The sequence below is a fragment of the Sphaeramia orbicularis genome, chromosome 15 (genome assembly GCF_902148855.1).
Source record: "Sphaeramia orbicularis chromosome 15, fSphaOr1.1, whole genome shotgun sequence".
Taxonomy (NCBI): domain Eukaryota; kingdom Metazoa; phylum Chordata; class Actinopteri; order Kurtiformes; family Apogonidae; genus Sphaeramia; species Sphaeramia orbicularis.
Window position 1 is genome coordinate 688,387 of NC_043971.1, and position 14,658 is coordinate 703,044.

General features: G+C 42.9%; 1 protein-coding gene across 1 annotated transcript in view; it reads left to right on the forward strand.

Annotated features, from left to right (window-relative positions):
• The window catches only part of pdzd8 (PDZ domain containing 8), a 39,896-nt gene that overhangs the window by 17,675 nt on the left and 7,563 nt on the right, over positions 1-14,658 (forward strand). The window contains exon 4 of the mRNA XM_030156523.1: positions 6,044-6,074. Coding sequence (XP_030012383.1) covers positions 6,044-6,074 — 31 coding nt within the window. The remainder of the gene's footprint in view (positions 1-6,043; positions 6,075-14,658) is intronic.

Here is a 14,658-nt window from a genome sequence, read left to right on the forward strand (position 1 = left end):
CTGAACTACAACTGAACTAAAACTAAGCATTTAGAAAAAAAGGAAAACTAATAAAAACTGTCAGACCTGCTCTAAAAACTAATTAAAACAAACTGAATTAGAGAAAAAAAAGTCCAAACTAAATCAAAGTAAACTAGAATGAAAAATCCCGAACTCTTCTCCCTTTGGTTCAGAATGAATCATGCTAATCTGACAGATGGAGGTTTTCCTTTATTTAATGTCACGTCTCTGCTCGTGTTATACACGTCGTCCTGTTGTTGGTTGACGCATTAATCGCAGCTCATTTGGGTCGTGCTGTGGCTGATCAGATTGTCCTATTGTTGACATTTGGAGGACAAAGGTAAAGAGCGTCCTCAGGCCCCTCCGGCTAAACCTTTTCTAATTGCTGCCATTTGCAGATATTACAGTTATCACATCAGGCTCGTTTGGAAGTGACTAATGAGTGTTTCACACTCAAATGTCAGCTCTAATTACTGTGTGTGCCTCAGTGCAGCCCGATGCCACCGACGCCGCTGCAGCACTTATGAGTGACATTTGCAGCGGCTCAAACACTGGTGGGCTTGTGCTGAACAGTAAAGGGCCTGGGGGGGGGGGGGGGTCCTCCAGCAGGGGGCAGTAGAGCACCAGCTCTGTTCACTTCAGTAGGCGTTTGTGTTCCACACTTACACCAGTTTAACCCTTAAAGAACCAAACATCTGACACCCATGGAATTGGACCAGTACCAGTGGATGGACTCACTGACTTTATGTTCACACTGTAAAAAAAAATCTGCCATTTAACAGAATTTTCACTGTTTATTGGACAGATTTTTCCTGTATTTTTAAGATACAGGAAAACATCAATGAAATGGCAAAAATAGACTGATTTTACATGTCAAATGTAAAATAACATGAAAAAACTGTAACTGTGAATAACCAAAAAATGTCCGTTTTTCAAAAGATTTTTTTTTCTTTTTTCACAGAAAAATACAGTTAAAATACATTTGCAAATGTATCACACTTTCACAAATATTTCTTTTCTATTTATGAGATTAAACTGTTAATTTGAAGTTTAATACTGTAAAAAAATCTTAAAACCAGATAAAATTACTGACAGTTAACGGTAACAGAAGTATTTGTTCTGCCAGTTGAACCAGACTTGTTTGTTAATTGACAAATATCTTGTGTAATTACAGGAGGTTTCACAACAGAAATGTTGAATAAATGTATTTTTGTGAATGTTTAACATGTATAAGCACTGATAAACTGTCCAAATACAGTTTTTATCAGTGGATTGGACAACTGAGTCTCATTGAAAATTTTATACATTTTATACCTTTTCAGAAACTTTTGCTCATATGAGTAATCAGGAAAGCAAACGTCAAAGAGTGTGTGATTTGCTGAATGCACTCGTCACACCAAAGGAGATTTCAAAAATAGTTGGAGTGTCCATAAAGACTTTTTATAATGGAAAGAAGAGAATGACTATGAGCAAAACTATTACCAGAAAGTCTGGAACATACACATATATATATATATATATATATATATATATATATATATATATATATACATACATACATACATACACACACATATATATATATATATATATATATATATATCTATTAGGCCTGTAACGGTACACGTACCGAACCGAACCGTTTCGGCACACACCTGTTCGGTTCGGTGCACAGCTGTACCGAAACGGCACAGTATGTTGACAAAAACAAAAAAGAACGAAAGACATTGTTCGATGCGGAACTTTAAATCCACGCAAGTTTCACACGAACATATTGAAGGAGTACACATTGACCCGAAATACGAAACAGCAGCTGATATAAGGTTAAAAAAAAAACAACAAATATGATGTGAACCTGGAAGGAAGAGACTGCAGACCCTCCACCATCATTACAGTCCAGTTTGGATCAGTTCAGGTTCAGGTGAAAGACAACAACGAGGAAAGAGACGCTGATAAGACGAACGTTGTTTGGCCCCTAGGAACTACGGTAGTTCTAAAACACACTAGCTCTGTCTGTCTCTCTCTCACACACGCTGTATAACAGTGGAATAGAACTTGGAGTTGGACGTTCAAAGTATATAAAAATAAAGTTTCACTTTCGTTTCACGCCAGCGTTAGTTACGTTAGGTATGGACCGGACCGGACCGCACCCCCCCGCTCCGACCAAAAAAAAACAACAACAACAACAACAAACAAACCATCCCCCAGACAAATTGCACCTTGCACCCGCGCGGACACACACACACACAAGTACACACAGTGGCCTAAACAGTTTGTTCTCTGTCCTATAACAAATAATTTAGTTAAGTTTGTTGTCAATGTTTCTCTTCAGTTTGTTAAAACAGAATACCAGTTTACCCCCCTGTTAATGTTGCACAATTATATTACTCCTGTTTTTCTATATTCTATTGTGTCCACAAATTGGGGGAAAAATGTAAAAAAAAAAAAAAAAAAAAATCATAAATGTATTCAAGACATTTTGAGGGGTTTTCTTTCTTCCTCTACCGAACCGAAAAAAAAACGAACTGTGGCTTTCAAAACCGAAAACGTACCGAACCGAAAATTTTGTGTACCGTTACAGGCCTAATATATATATATATATAGGGAATTGGAGGGTTTTAATTCATATAAATATTCTTTATTAAACATTAAAAAGTCAAAAAATATGCAAAATCTCATGTAAAGTTAGGGCAAAAAACTGTATTTTTTTAACCGTATTTTTATGAGATGGTTATTTTCTGTTATTTTACAGTATTTTTTCGGCACCTCAGCTGAAGGAATATTAACGTTTTTTTTAAATGTTTTTTTTTTTTGGTTTTTTTGGGTTTTTTTTAGTTCAGTTCATGACAGATTGGACTGAAAAAGACGCTGTGTATTCAGTTTGATCTGTTTCTGATAGAAGAACAATGCTGTATGGATATTCAAAAGTACTGTATGGATATTTTTAGATATTTATTCAAATGCAGATATTGTGGAGGTTCAGTTTTGTTTTTATTTTTTGTTTCTATTTTATTTATTCTTATTTCATACTCTTTTATTCAATAATGTTGGTTCCTTTGTTTGGATTGAACTCAAATCCTGTTCTGATGTTAGTTGTGGACTAATAGAATCTGAACATTTGAACAGGATCTGAAACTGGAATGTCTGGAAAACAGAAGTTCAGTTTGAACACAGTTGGAACATTTGGTGATAGAACATTAGATCCTGTTGGGATCAAATACTAATGTGTTTAGTATTTGTGCAGATTTCTGCTGGAATTCAGTTCTTCGAGGAAATAATCGTTTAAAAAAAGAAACAAACAAAAAAAATTGCCTTTTTAACAGTATCATAATGTATGATATGGTAACCCTAGTGTTGTGGTTCGCATGGTCTGGTCCGATTCCTGCTGATCCACAGGCCTAATTATCAGTAGAACCAGCTCTAACTTTAGGACCAGCAGGTGGACTGGACCAGTTCTGATCTACATGTGTGTTCAAACAGTTGAATGGAAGGACCACAGCTGGAATCACAATGAAACATGTCTGAATAATGATCAGCCTGAACGTCTGCACACTGGGCACACCTTCTGCTCAGTGGATCCATGGGTTTAGTTCTGTGTCTGTCCGTCATTATGTGGGCGGGCCATATTCTGGCTCCGGTTCTGCTCATTGGATCCTATGGTTTAGTTCTGTGTCCTGTCCGTCATTATGTGGGCGGGCCATATTCTGGCTCCGGTTCTGCTCATTGGATCCTATGGTTTAGTTCTGTGTCTGTCCGTCATTATGTGGGCGGGCCATATTCTGGCTCCGGTTCTGCTCATTGGATCCTATGGTTTAGTTCTGTGTCTGTCCGTCATTATGTGGGCGGGCCATATTCTGGCTCCGGTTCTGCTCATTGGATCCTATGGTTTAGTTCTGTCTGTCCGTCATTATGTGGGCGGGCCATATTCTGGCTCCGGTTCTGCTCATTGGATCCTATGGTTTTAGTTCTGTGTCTGTCCGTCATTATGTGGGCGGGTCATATTCTGGCTCCGGTTCTGCTCATTGGATCCTATGGTTTAGTTCTACTTCTTCTCCATCCATCCATTCTCTTCCTCTTATCCGGGGCCGGGTCGTGGGGGTAACAGTCTAAGCAGGGATGCCCAGACTTCCGTCTCCACAGACTCCTCCCTCTCCTCAGACTCCTCCCTCTTCTCAGACTCCTCCCTCTCCTCCTCCTGGTGGGACATGCCCAGAACACCTCCCCAGGGAGGAGTCCAGGAGGATCTGAACCAGATGTCTGATCCAACTCAGCTGGTTCCTCTGGATGTGGAGGAGCAGCGGTTCTACTGTGAGCTCCGCCCTGGTGACTGAGCTCCTCCCCCTATCCCTAAGGGTGGACCCACCCACCCTACAGAGGAAACTCATTTGGACCGCTTGTATCCTGGATCTGGTCCTTTGGGTCCTGGATCTGGTCCTTTGGGTCCTGATCCAAAGCTCAGGACCATAGGTGAGGGTCTGAACGTAGACTGAGGGTAAATCCAGAGCTTCTCCTTTGGGCTCAGCTCCTTCTGAACCACAACAGACCCATACAAGCACTGCAGACGCTGCACCCACCCACCTGTCAGTCTGAACCTCCACCCATCCACCTGTCAATCTGAACCTCCACCCATCCACCTGTCAATCTGAACCTCCACCCATCCACCTGTCAATCTGAACCTCCATCCTTCCCTAACTGTGAACCAGACCCACATACTGGAACTCCTCCACTTGGACCAAAGACTCTCCGCCGACCTGCCTCTTCTGCTTCTGTCCGTCATTATCTGGGTCAGTCAGTATTCTGGCTCCAGTTCAGTTCTGATCCAGTTCTCAGATCATGGGTTCCTGTGGTTCTTCTGTGTAAATCAGTTCTAAATCTGTTCCTCCTCTCTCTGGTGTCCAAGTGGATCCACTTCAAACACTATCTCGCCTCCTTTTGTTCTAAATCTGCATGAACCTGCAGATAGAAGCTGATATTTGACTCTAGTAATCTGCAGTCTGCACATGCTCAGTAGGACTCTGGAGTACGGATTAAAGGCTAGACCATCTGGAAAAGGTCAACACTACCTCCTCCCTCCTCCCTCCTCCCTCCTCCCTCCTCCCTCCTCCCTCCTCCTCCTCCTCTCTCCTCCTCCCTCCTCCTCCTCCTCCCTCCTTCTTCCTCCTCCTGCTCCTCCTCCTCTCTCCTCCTCCCTCCTCCTCCTCTCTCCTCCTCCTCCCTCCTCCTCTCTTCTCCTCCCTCCTTCTTCCTCCTCCTGCTCCTCCTCCTCCCTACTTTTCCCTCCTCCTCCTCTCTCCTCCTCCCTCCTCCTCTTCCTCCCTCCTCCTTCCTCCTCCTCCTCTCTCCTCCTCCTCCTCCTCCCTCCTTCTCCTCCCTCCTTCTCCTCTCTCCTCCTTCCTCCTCCTCCTCTCTCCTCCTCCTCCTCCCTTTTTTCTCCTGTAGATCCTCCACTCCTCTTGTGTGTGTGATCCTTTCTTTTCATGCTTTTCCTTTGAATCCTTCTGTGCTTCTGTTCTTTCATGGATCGGCTTCAGTCTGTTTTTTTTTTCTGTCTGAATGTCAGTGTTTCCATTTGTTTCCTCACAAGGATCAGAACAGCAGATGGACAGAAGGACAGGTGAACAGCTGGACAGAAGGACAGGTGAACAGATGGACAGAAGGACAGGTGAACAGCTGGACAGAAGGACAGGTGAACAGATGGACAGAAGGACAGGTGAACAGCTGGACAGAAGGACAGGTGAACAGATGGACAGAAGGACAGGTGAACAGATGGACAGAAGGACAAATGGACAGAGTGCACAGGTTGACAGATGGACAGAAGGACAGATGGGCAGGTGGACAAATGGACAGATGGACAGAAGGACAGATGGACCCTAGAGCCACAGTCAAACCTTCATGGACCTGTTGGGTTCCCTTCAGTGTTTGGACTGGTTCCACTGGTACCAGTCAAACAGTTCCACAATAAAAGGACTGACACTGGACCACATGATAGTCACTGATCCGCATTTGTCCAGTCTTAAATACTGATTGGACCACATGACAACAGTCACTGATCCACATTAGTCCAGTCCCAGTCCGTTCGTTGTTCTGTGTTCCACCTGTGCTCAGGGTCAGTGTAGTCCTTTTCCATTACACTGTCAAATTGTTTATTTTACTCATTTATGTCATGTTGCAGTCGGCTGTGGGAGGGGTCGGTGTTGCGGTGGGCTGTGGGGGGGGGGGGGGGGGGGTGTTGCGGTGGCCTGTGTGTGTGTGTGGGGGGGGGGGGGGGCAGATTGGACTCTTTCAGGCGTGTTTGTTCATCTGCCCTGTTGATTCCAACTGCAGCCTGAGAACTGATGAGAGCTGACAGAATGACTGTAGGACAAGCACTGAGTGTGTGTGTGTGTGTGTGTGTGTGTGTGTGTGTGTGAGAGTGTGTATGTGTGTTAGTCGATGTGTGCAGTAAATATTACAGGATGATCGAGGTGATGACAAATGGAAGCAGAGGTCCGACCAGGCTAAACCTGAGTTTAAACCTTAAAAAACCAGATGAACCACTGTCATCAGGCGGAACTAAACACCGCCCCCCGTTGCTTTAACAGTCTGCTTTATTATGACAGAACTACTGCTAAAACGGTTATAATGGGACACTACACAAATACAAGTTGATTGATTAATTGATTGATTGAATAATTGAAGTGTGCACATGTCTTAGACCACCTTTAGCTTTGTTGAAATAACCCTGCATATGTTTTTCAGACTCAGATGGACCCTGGTGGTGGTGGTGGTGGTGGTGGTGGTGGTGGGGGGGGGGGTGTTGTAATTGTGTTTGCCGACAGCTCAAACCAAACAGATTAAAGACATGAGCGCTGTGGTTTGGTTCTAATCACTGACAGAAACTGATCAATTCAGCACAGACCAGTGTGCATGAGCCACAGAGCACAGCACACATTACAGAGGGGGGGGGCCAAATGAAGAGCCCCCCCCCCGTCTGTCCACTGTGTGCATGAGCCACAGAGCACAGCACACATTACAGGGGGCTCTTCATAGAACCTTTCCATTCTGGTTGTCTGTTGTTTGTTTGACAGTAGTTTGTTGCGTCTTTTTTTTTGTACTTTATTTTTTATTATTTTAATATCAGGCACAAAACAAACAGAAATTGTCCCAGGTCCATTCAGACATTTACAGACTGTACTGTCCACAGATTGAATGAAAAAGTCCCAGTTTTTCCGGTTCTTTACACCCTGGTGCTGTTGGAGGTGCAGATTGTATGTCATCATTTCCATTCAATGGATTTGGTTGACAATTTTTATCACCAAGGAGTTTGAGGGAGGGTCCTTTTTAAGCCAGTATTTGGTGATGGCTTTACAATATTCTGAATAGATAAATGTCACTTTGACATAATTCCTCTGGGGGAATGCTAAAAAACAAGGTAGCCAATGACATGAAAATGAACACCAAAAACTGAACACATCAGTTGAATCATCTCTCCCTTAAAGCCACCAACACCAGGACAGGAGCAGAACACGTGTGATCTGCCTCCAGTGAACCACACTCCCTCCAGCAGGAAAAAAGAACTCCAGAAAAATGGGATTTTCCAACAGGTGCAATAAAGAAACGGGCCTGACATTCCCAACACAAACCCCTCTGTGACTGTGAGTTCGTAGTCCAGTTTGGAGACTTCCATCCCTCTGATCAGATCTCATTTGGTATTTCCTCTTGCAGGTCCCTCTCCCAATGATTTTTTGTGTGAAAATATATCTGATTGTCTTTTGAATTCAAAGCTGTGTAAATTTTACCAGTGCTGTTTTTGTTCCTGGAACCTTTCTAGGCATCCACCAGTATTTGAATTAGGTGAGAGGGAGTTTCTGTCATAGAACACTGTATTTCCTTTACAAAGTAATCACAAAGCTGGAGATATCTGAAAAAATCGTGTTTACCAAGTCCAAATTTGAGAGACAGATTTTGACATGTTTCCATGTGTCCTTTTGAAAGTATCCCGCAGAGAACAGGTCCACCATGTTTAGACCACGGTCTAAATCTGTAGTCGTGTAGTGCAGGTTGGAAGTGCAGGTCACTCAGACACTTTAGGATCCTCATTTGTCTATGAAGTCCAATGCCGCGTTTCCACTACGTGGAACCAGCTCAGCTCAACTTGACTCGACTCGGTATTCCTGCAGACCGTTTCCATTCCAGGATACTACTGACTTTACAGTACCTGGTCGTCATAGCGATGCGGCGTGTTATTTCCATGTCGTCTGTTCAGAGTTGCTGAAAACTGGCTCGTTGCGTGTTGTCTCGTCTGAACTTTTACGTCGTCCACCACAGACTGAATTTCCTGGACCAACCCTGGTGTAGTTTATCTGTTCTCATGTGGATTAATGGACCCACAGATTTACTGTCCACTAACACATCTGTTTTTTGTAAAAAGGCGGGTCACAGAGAAAACTGTCTGACCAATCAGTGGTCTGCAGAGTTTATATGTCGCAGTTTAGTATCGCTTGGAACCTCGGCGGAGGTGATACCAAAAAACTAGTACCGGGTACCAGATTCCAGGTCCTTTTTCATAATGGAAACGCAAAAAGGCTAAGTCGAGTCGAGTTGAGCCGAGCCGATACCACGCAGTGGAAACGTGGTACAAATGTCTTGACCACTTGTAACCAAATTTGAATTGAATTACACATAAATGGTCCAACTGTAGAAGTGCTCTGGTGCAGTCCAGACAGAACTGAAGGGAATGGAAGTTCAGTGGAGGAAAAGCCCATGCCTTTCATTTGGACGCATAGGACTCACTACACCACAGTACTAGTGCTCTTACCTGGGCTGTGATGTAATAACGTCTAAGGCAGGTAAGGCCACGCCTCCCCTGTCCCTCGGTCTTTTGGTTCTCCAAACAAACCTCTGTTTGTCCCATTCTCTGATAGTTTCAGTGGAACCTCTACTGGTAGAACCATGAATAAAAATAATAATTTAGGAAGGATGACCATTTTAATGGACCTGATTCTGTCACCGATGTCTAGGGGAAGCAAAGCCCATTCGTCCAAATCCTTGTATATTTTTACTAATTTTTTCATAATTTGTAGCAAAGAGAGCATTCAAGTCCCTTGGCAAGGACACACCTAAATATTGAATAAGGGATGAGTTCCAATTGAATTTATATTTTTCAATTAAATCTGGAGTGGGGATAAAATTAAATAAAAGGCCCTTCGTTTTTTGCACATTAAGTGAGGCTCCTGATAAAGATCCATACATTTTGAGGACCTTGATGAGCAGGGGTTCACCAAAGCCTGGATTTTGTAATGTTACCTACACATCATCTGCATACAAACACATTTTATATTCAACACCTCCTGTATTAATACCGTGTAGTTTCTTCTCTTCTCCGATCACCTGAGCTAAGGGTTCAATAAACCAAATGAACAGGGCGGGGCTGAGAGGGAAGCCCCGCCTACATCCTCTGTGTAGGTTTATAGGGTTAAATAAGCCTCCGTTTATCTGAATCATTGCAGTTGGATTTGAATCTAGTGCCCTTATGCATTTTATAAACTGATCTAAGAAGCCAAAAGGACTCAGTACCTGATACAGGAAGTACCAACGTACAGAGTCAAAGGCCTTCTGAGCGTCTGAGCAGAGCAGGACTGCACTGGAATGTGTCTGTTCTATAGTCAATAGTATGAACAGTCCTACGTATGTTATCATGTGTTCGGCGATCTTTAACAAACCCCGTCTGATCTTCATCTGTGAGGACGTGGCCTCCTCCATCCTTCTGACCAAAACTGATGCAAAAAGTTTCTAATCCATGTTTAGAACACTAATGGGTCTGTGGGATTTACAATCTAAAGTGTCCTTTCCCTGTTTATGAATCACTGAAATATAAGCCTCCCTCCTCGAAGTGGGGGGAGGCACCTCCCTTCACAATATGATTGGAACAGTTTTTGAGTGATGGTACAAGTGGTTCTGTCATCAACTTGGACCACTCTGGGTCCATCTGTGCCTGCTGATTGATTTGTTCTAAGAGCACAGATCGCTCTATTAATTTCCGAATCTGTGATTTCTGATGTGACAGATTTGTTATGAAACTCGTCCAAAGTGGGAGATCCAGTGAATTTAAAAATTGTTCAATTTTTTGTACATTGGTTTCACCTGATGGGGTGTATACATTTGTATCATATTTTTCAAATGAACTATGTATTTCCTTTAATTTGGTTAATATTTTATTTGTAATCAGATCCTTAATTCTATGAATTCCTCTTTCCTCCTGTTGCTTACGTCGCCTCCACACTAGCAGTTATACAGTGGTTTGTTGCAGTTTTGCAGTAGTTGTTGCAGTTTTGCAGTGGTTTGTTGCAGTTTTGCAGTAGTTGTTGCAGTTTTGCAGTGGTTTGTTGCAGTTTTGCAGTTGTTGCAGTTTTGCAGTTGTTGCAGTTTTGCAGTCGTTGCAGTTTCGCAGTCGTCGCAGTTTACAGTGGTGTGTTGCAGTTTTGCAGTCGTTGCAGTTTACAGTGGTTTGTTGCAGTTTTGCAGTCGTTGCAGTTTTGCAGTGATTTGTTGCAGTTTTGCAGTCGTTGCAGTTTTGCAGTCGTTGCAGTTTTTCAGTGGTTTGTTGCAGTTTTGCAGTCATTGTTGCATTTTTGCAGTGGTTTGTTGCAGTTTTGCAGTCGTTGCAGTTTTGCAGTCGTTGTTGCAGTTTCGCAGTGGTTTGTTGCTTCTTGAACCAACTGGGTCTAGTTGTTGCAGAACTTGGACATGGTGCAGACTGTGTATTTATGAAATTAGCCTGAACGTCGTCTCTTTTAATCTGGATGATCTGACATGTGTTGTGACGTGGTTCTCCTCTGTTTTCCGTCTTCTGTGTCAGACTGATTTAGTTTTGACGAAAACCACCGCACATATTCATATATTTACCGTCTGTACTTCTACTGAACACAAAAACAGATTAGAAAATGTGGATTCAAAAGAAGCAGCAGAAGCGGAGGCAGATGGAATCAAACCCAGGCTGTTTGTGCCGTCTCCTACTCGCTCCGAGTTCAAAGATCGGCTCCGACGGCTCCAGCGTCCAATGAACGATAACGAAATGTGAGGTGGTCAAGCAGTCAGTTTTAATCCAAGCGGTCATTTTTAATCCACTCCCAAAGGTTTAAGATGCAGAAGGACAATCGGATGGACATTAGTGATGGAGATGTGTTCAAAGGAGACGAACGACTGGAAATGTCAAACAGATAAAACAGAAAAACCACAGGCAGGAAGCAGCGTCAGTTAAGGTGGAAATGAAAATAAGACAGAGAAGCGTCCAGTTGAGTTCTGATTGAACTGCAGATGATTTTACAGTCATGGCTCATGATGGTAAAAAAAACAGACACCTGTGTGTGTGTGTGTGTGTGTGTGTGTGTGTGTGTGTGTGTGTGAGGGTGTGTGTGTGTGTGTGTGTGTGTGTGAGGGTGGGTGTGTGTGTGTCGGTCGTCCATACGAATGTAAATTAGAGTTGTTGTTTTTTTGTTTCCCTGTGTCTCCATAACAACTGCTTTGTTCTTAATGCTTTTGAAACCTGCTTCCTATGATAAAAAAAAAAAACAACTTGAAAATTCAGATTGAGCCTCAGAGCGACAGAGGAGAAAAAAACGACTGAAAAAACCACATAAAAAAAACCAACCAACAAAGGGCTTCATAAGTGGAGTGGATGAGCCCTGTGTGTGTGTGTGTGTGTGTGTGTGTGTGTGTGTGTGTGTGTGCGCTGAGGCTGGAATAGATCTGCAGGCAATTTACCTGCTGTGTTTGAAGGGGCGGGGGGGTGACGGGCGTCAGATCACAGTCCAACAACAAATACTGTAGATTCATTTACATCTGTGCAAGTGTCCATATGGACAAAGACAGCTGACCTCTGACCTGAGGACATGGAGGACATGTAGAACATTTAGAACATGTAGGACATGTGGGACATGTAGAACATGTAGGACATATGGGACATGTAGGACATGTGGGACATGTAGAACATTTAGAACATGTAGGACATGTGGGGCATGTAGAACATGTAGGACATATGGGACATGTAGGACATGTGGGACATGTAGAACATTTAGAACATGTAGGGCATGTAGAACATGTAGGACATGTGGGACATGTAGAACATGTAGAACATTTAGAACATGTAGGACATGAAGAACATGTAGGACATTTGGGACATGTAGAACATGTAGAATATTTAGAACATGTAGGACATGTGGGGCATTTAGAACATGTAGAACATGTGGGGCATGTAGAACATGTAGGACATGTGGGACATGTAGAACATGTAGGACATGTGGGACATGTAGAACATGTGGGACATGTAGAACATGTAGGACATGTGGGACATGTAGAACATGTAGGACATGTGGGCATGTAGGACATGTAGAACATGTAGGACATGTGGGACATGTAGAAAATGTAGGACATGTGGGACATGTAGGACATGTAGAACATGTAGGACATGTGGGACATGTAGAACATTTAGAACATGTGGGACATTTAGAACATGTGGGACATGTGGGACATGGGTTGGTTAGTTTTATGGTCTACAGACCAGTTTAAGGGCACAAAAATAGAACAAGAAAAGCACTCAGAGAACGCAGACCTCCGCCAAGACAGAGCTGCCCCCCCCCCAATCACCACCAAAATTTAATAATTTCTTCCTTGAGCCAGTATCAACATTTCCTGAAAATTTCATGAAAATCCATCCATAACTTTTTGGTAATCTTGCTAACAAACAAACAAACAAACACATATGCACGCAGACACACAAAGCACAGTGATCCCAATCCCTCCTGGTGGAGGAAACCAAACCACCCGTCTGCAGTCCAGCTCAGTGGAATCTGTTCAGTGGTGCAGGTTCAGAGGCTCTGCAGGTTCGTTAGTGCAGAATAAATCCATGTGCATTTACAGACTGAAGCCCATGTGATCCTGAAACTGAAATAAAACCGTTTAATTTAATATTTCCTTTTGTTTTTCCCTCTGTGATGCTGACATTTGTCTAAACTCTTTCTAATTAGGTTTGATCATGTTTTTTTCCTCTAGAACCAATTATTGGGTTGAAAAATAGAGGGTTTAAGGTTTAAACTGAATACACACTGTGGAGAACTGTGGAATTCTGGGAAAAAACAGGTCCATTTTAGTCCATCTGTGACGCAGTAGTTTATGATAGTTTTAAATACTTGTCCTTGGAGTGTGTTTCAGATGGTTTTAGACCTTTACAGTTCTGTGGAATATTTGTGTTCAACTGGTCTGGGTTAAAGGTCAAACAGGAGTGGGCGGTCCATCTGGGACCACACCCTTGACCCCGCCCACACACACACATCCGATCACTTGTTTTTTTTTTTCCTCCTGTCATGTTTGAATGATTGACAGAAACACCGGTTTATATTATTATTGTTTTTTTTTTTATTGTAGGTTAAAGGTTAACTCTGTCAGTTAGTATTTTCACTCACTTGGTCGAAGGGTGTTAGTGTAGAAATTTAACACTGTTTATTATGGGATGGATTTAGTATTTAACACTGTTTATTATGGGATGGATTTAGTGGATGTGTCAGAATTTAAATAATCATGTAAAACTGAAGCTCTTTGGAATTCAGACCTAAAACCAACAGTGAAAATGCCCCTTTAATTACCTGAATGTGCCCCCCCCCCCCCAATTAAAGGCTTTCTGTCCATCCACTCTGTACAGAAATCAGCTCGTGTTTCAAAACTGCGTTTGCTTTCCCAGCTGTTGTTGGTGCCATTTACCCATAAAGCCCTCTAATGACCCCCCCCCGCCTCCGATCTAAACAGTCCACTTCTACCCCCCCCCCCCCCCACTACTCCATTTGTACAGCTGATATCACACCAGACAACTGCTAATGTGTAACATGTGTGTGTGTGTTCACATCCTAATAAGTGCCATGGAAACACCTGAGAAGCGCCCCACCACCCCCGCCCTTCTCAGTCCAACCCCACCCCCCCACCCCCACCACCCCCCTTCAGTACACAGCTGCTAATTGTCTGTGACAGGCAGTTGTTGCACACTTGCCTCGCAGCGACTCGTACCCTATAACCACATACAAATCGATCTGACATGTGGTATTAGATTAAATTACCAGCAGTGCAGCCACAAGGAAAAGGATTGGACAAACCACCACCCCCGCCCCCACCTGCAGCACAGCACATGGGTGTTCAGCCAAGCAACAGGAGGATGAAAAAAAAACCAGGAGGATGCACATCTAAGTAGCACAATGTCCTGGAGATGAGCCTGCAGCCGTGCACACCCACCCAACACCAAACAGGAGCAATATGTAGAACAGGTTCAGCACCTTCCATATGTTCTACATGCATGTTCCACATGTTCTACATGTTCCACATGTTCCACATCCACCCAGCTTCAACATGTTCACACCAAGGTTATTATCGTTAACGAAAACTAACCAAATGACCAAAACTAGAATTGTAAAAATATTTTCATTAACTGAAATAAATAAAAGCTATAAAAAAGAAAAAAAAAACATACCCAACTGAAACTGTACTGTGTGTTTACAAAACTAACTAAAACGGGTAAAAATTATGGGTAAAATTCCCTTGGTTTTGGTCTTTGTCAATGTCAGATTGATGTTAAATGGATTTCTTTGTCTCTCTCAGTTTTCTGTACTGTCTCCATACGACACTTTTTGCTCCGTC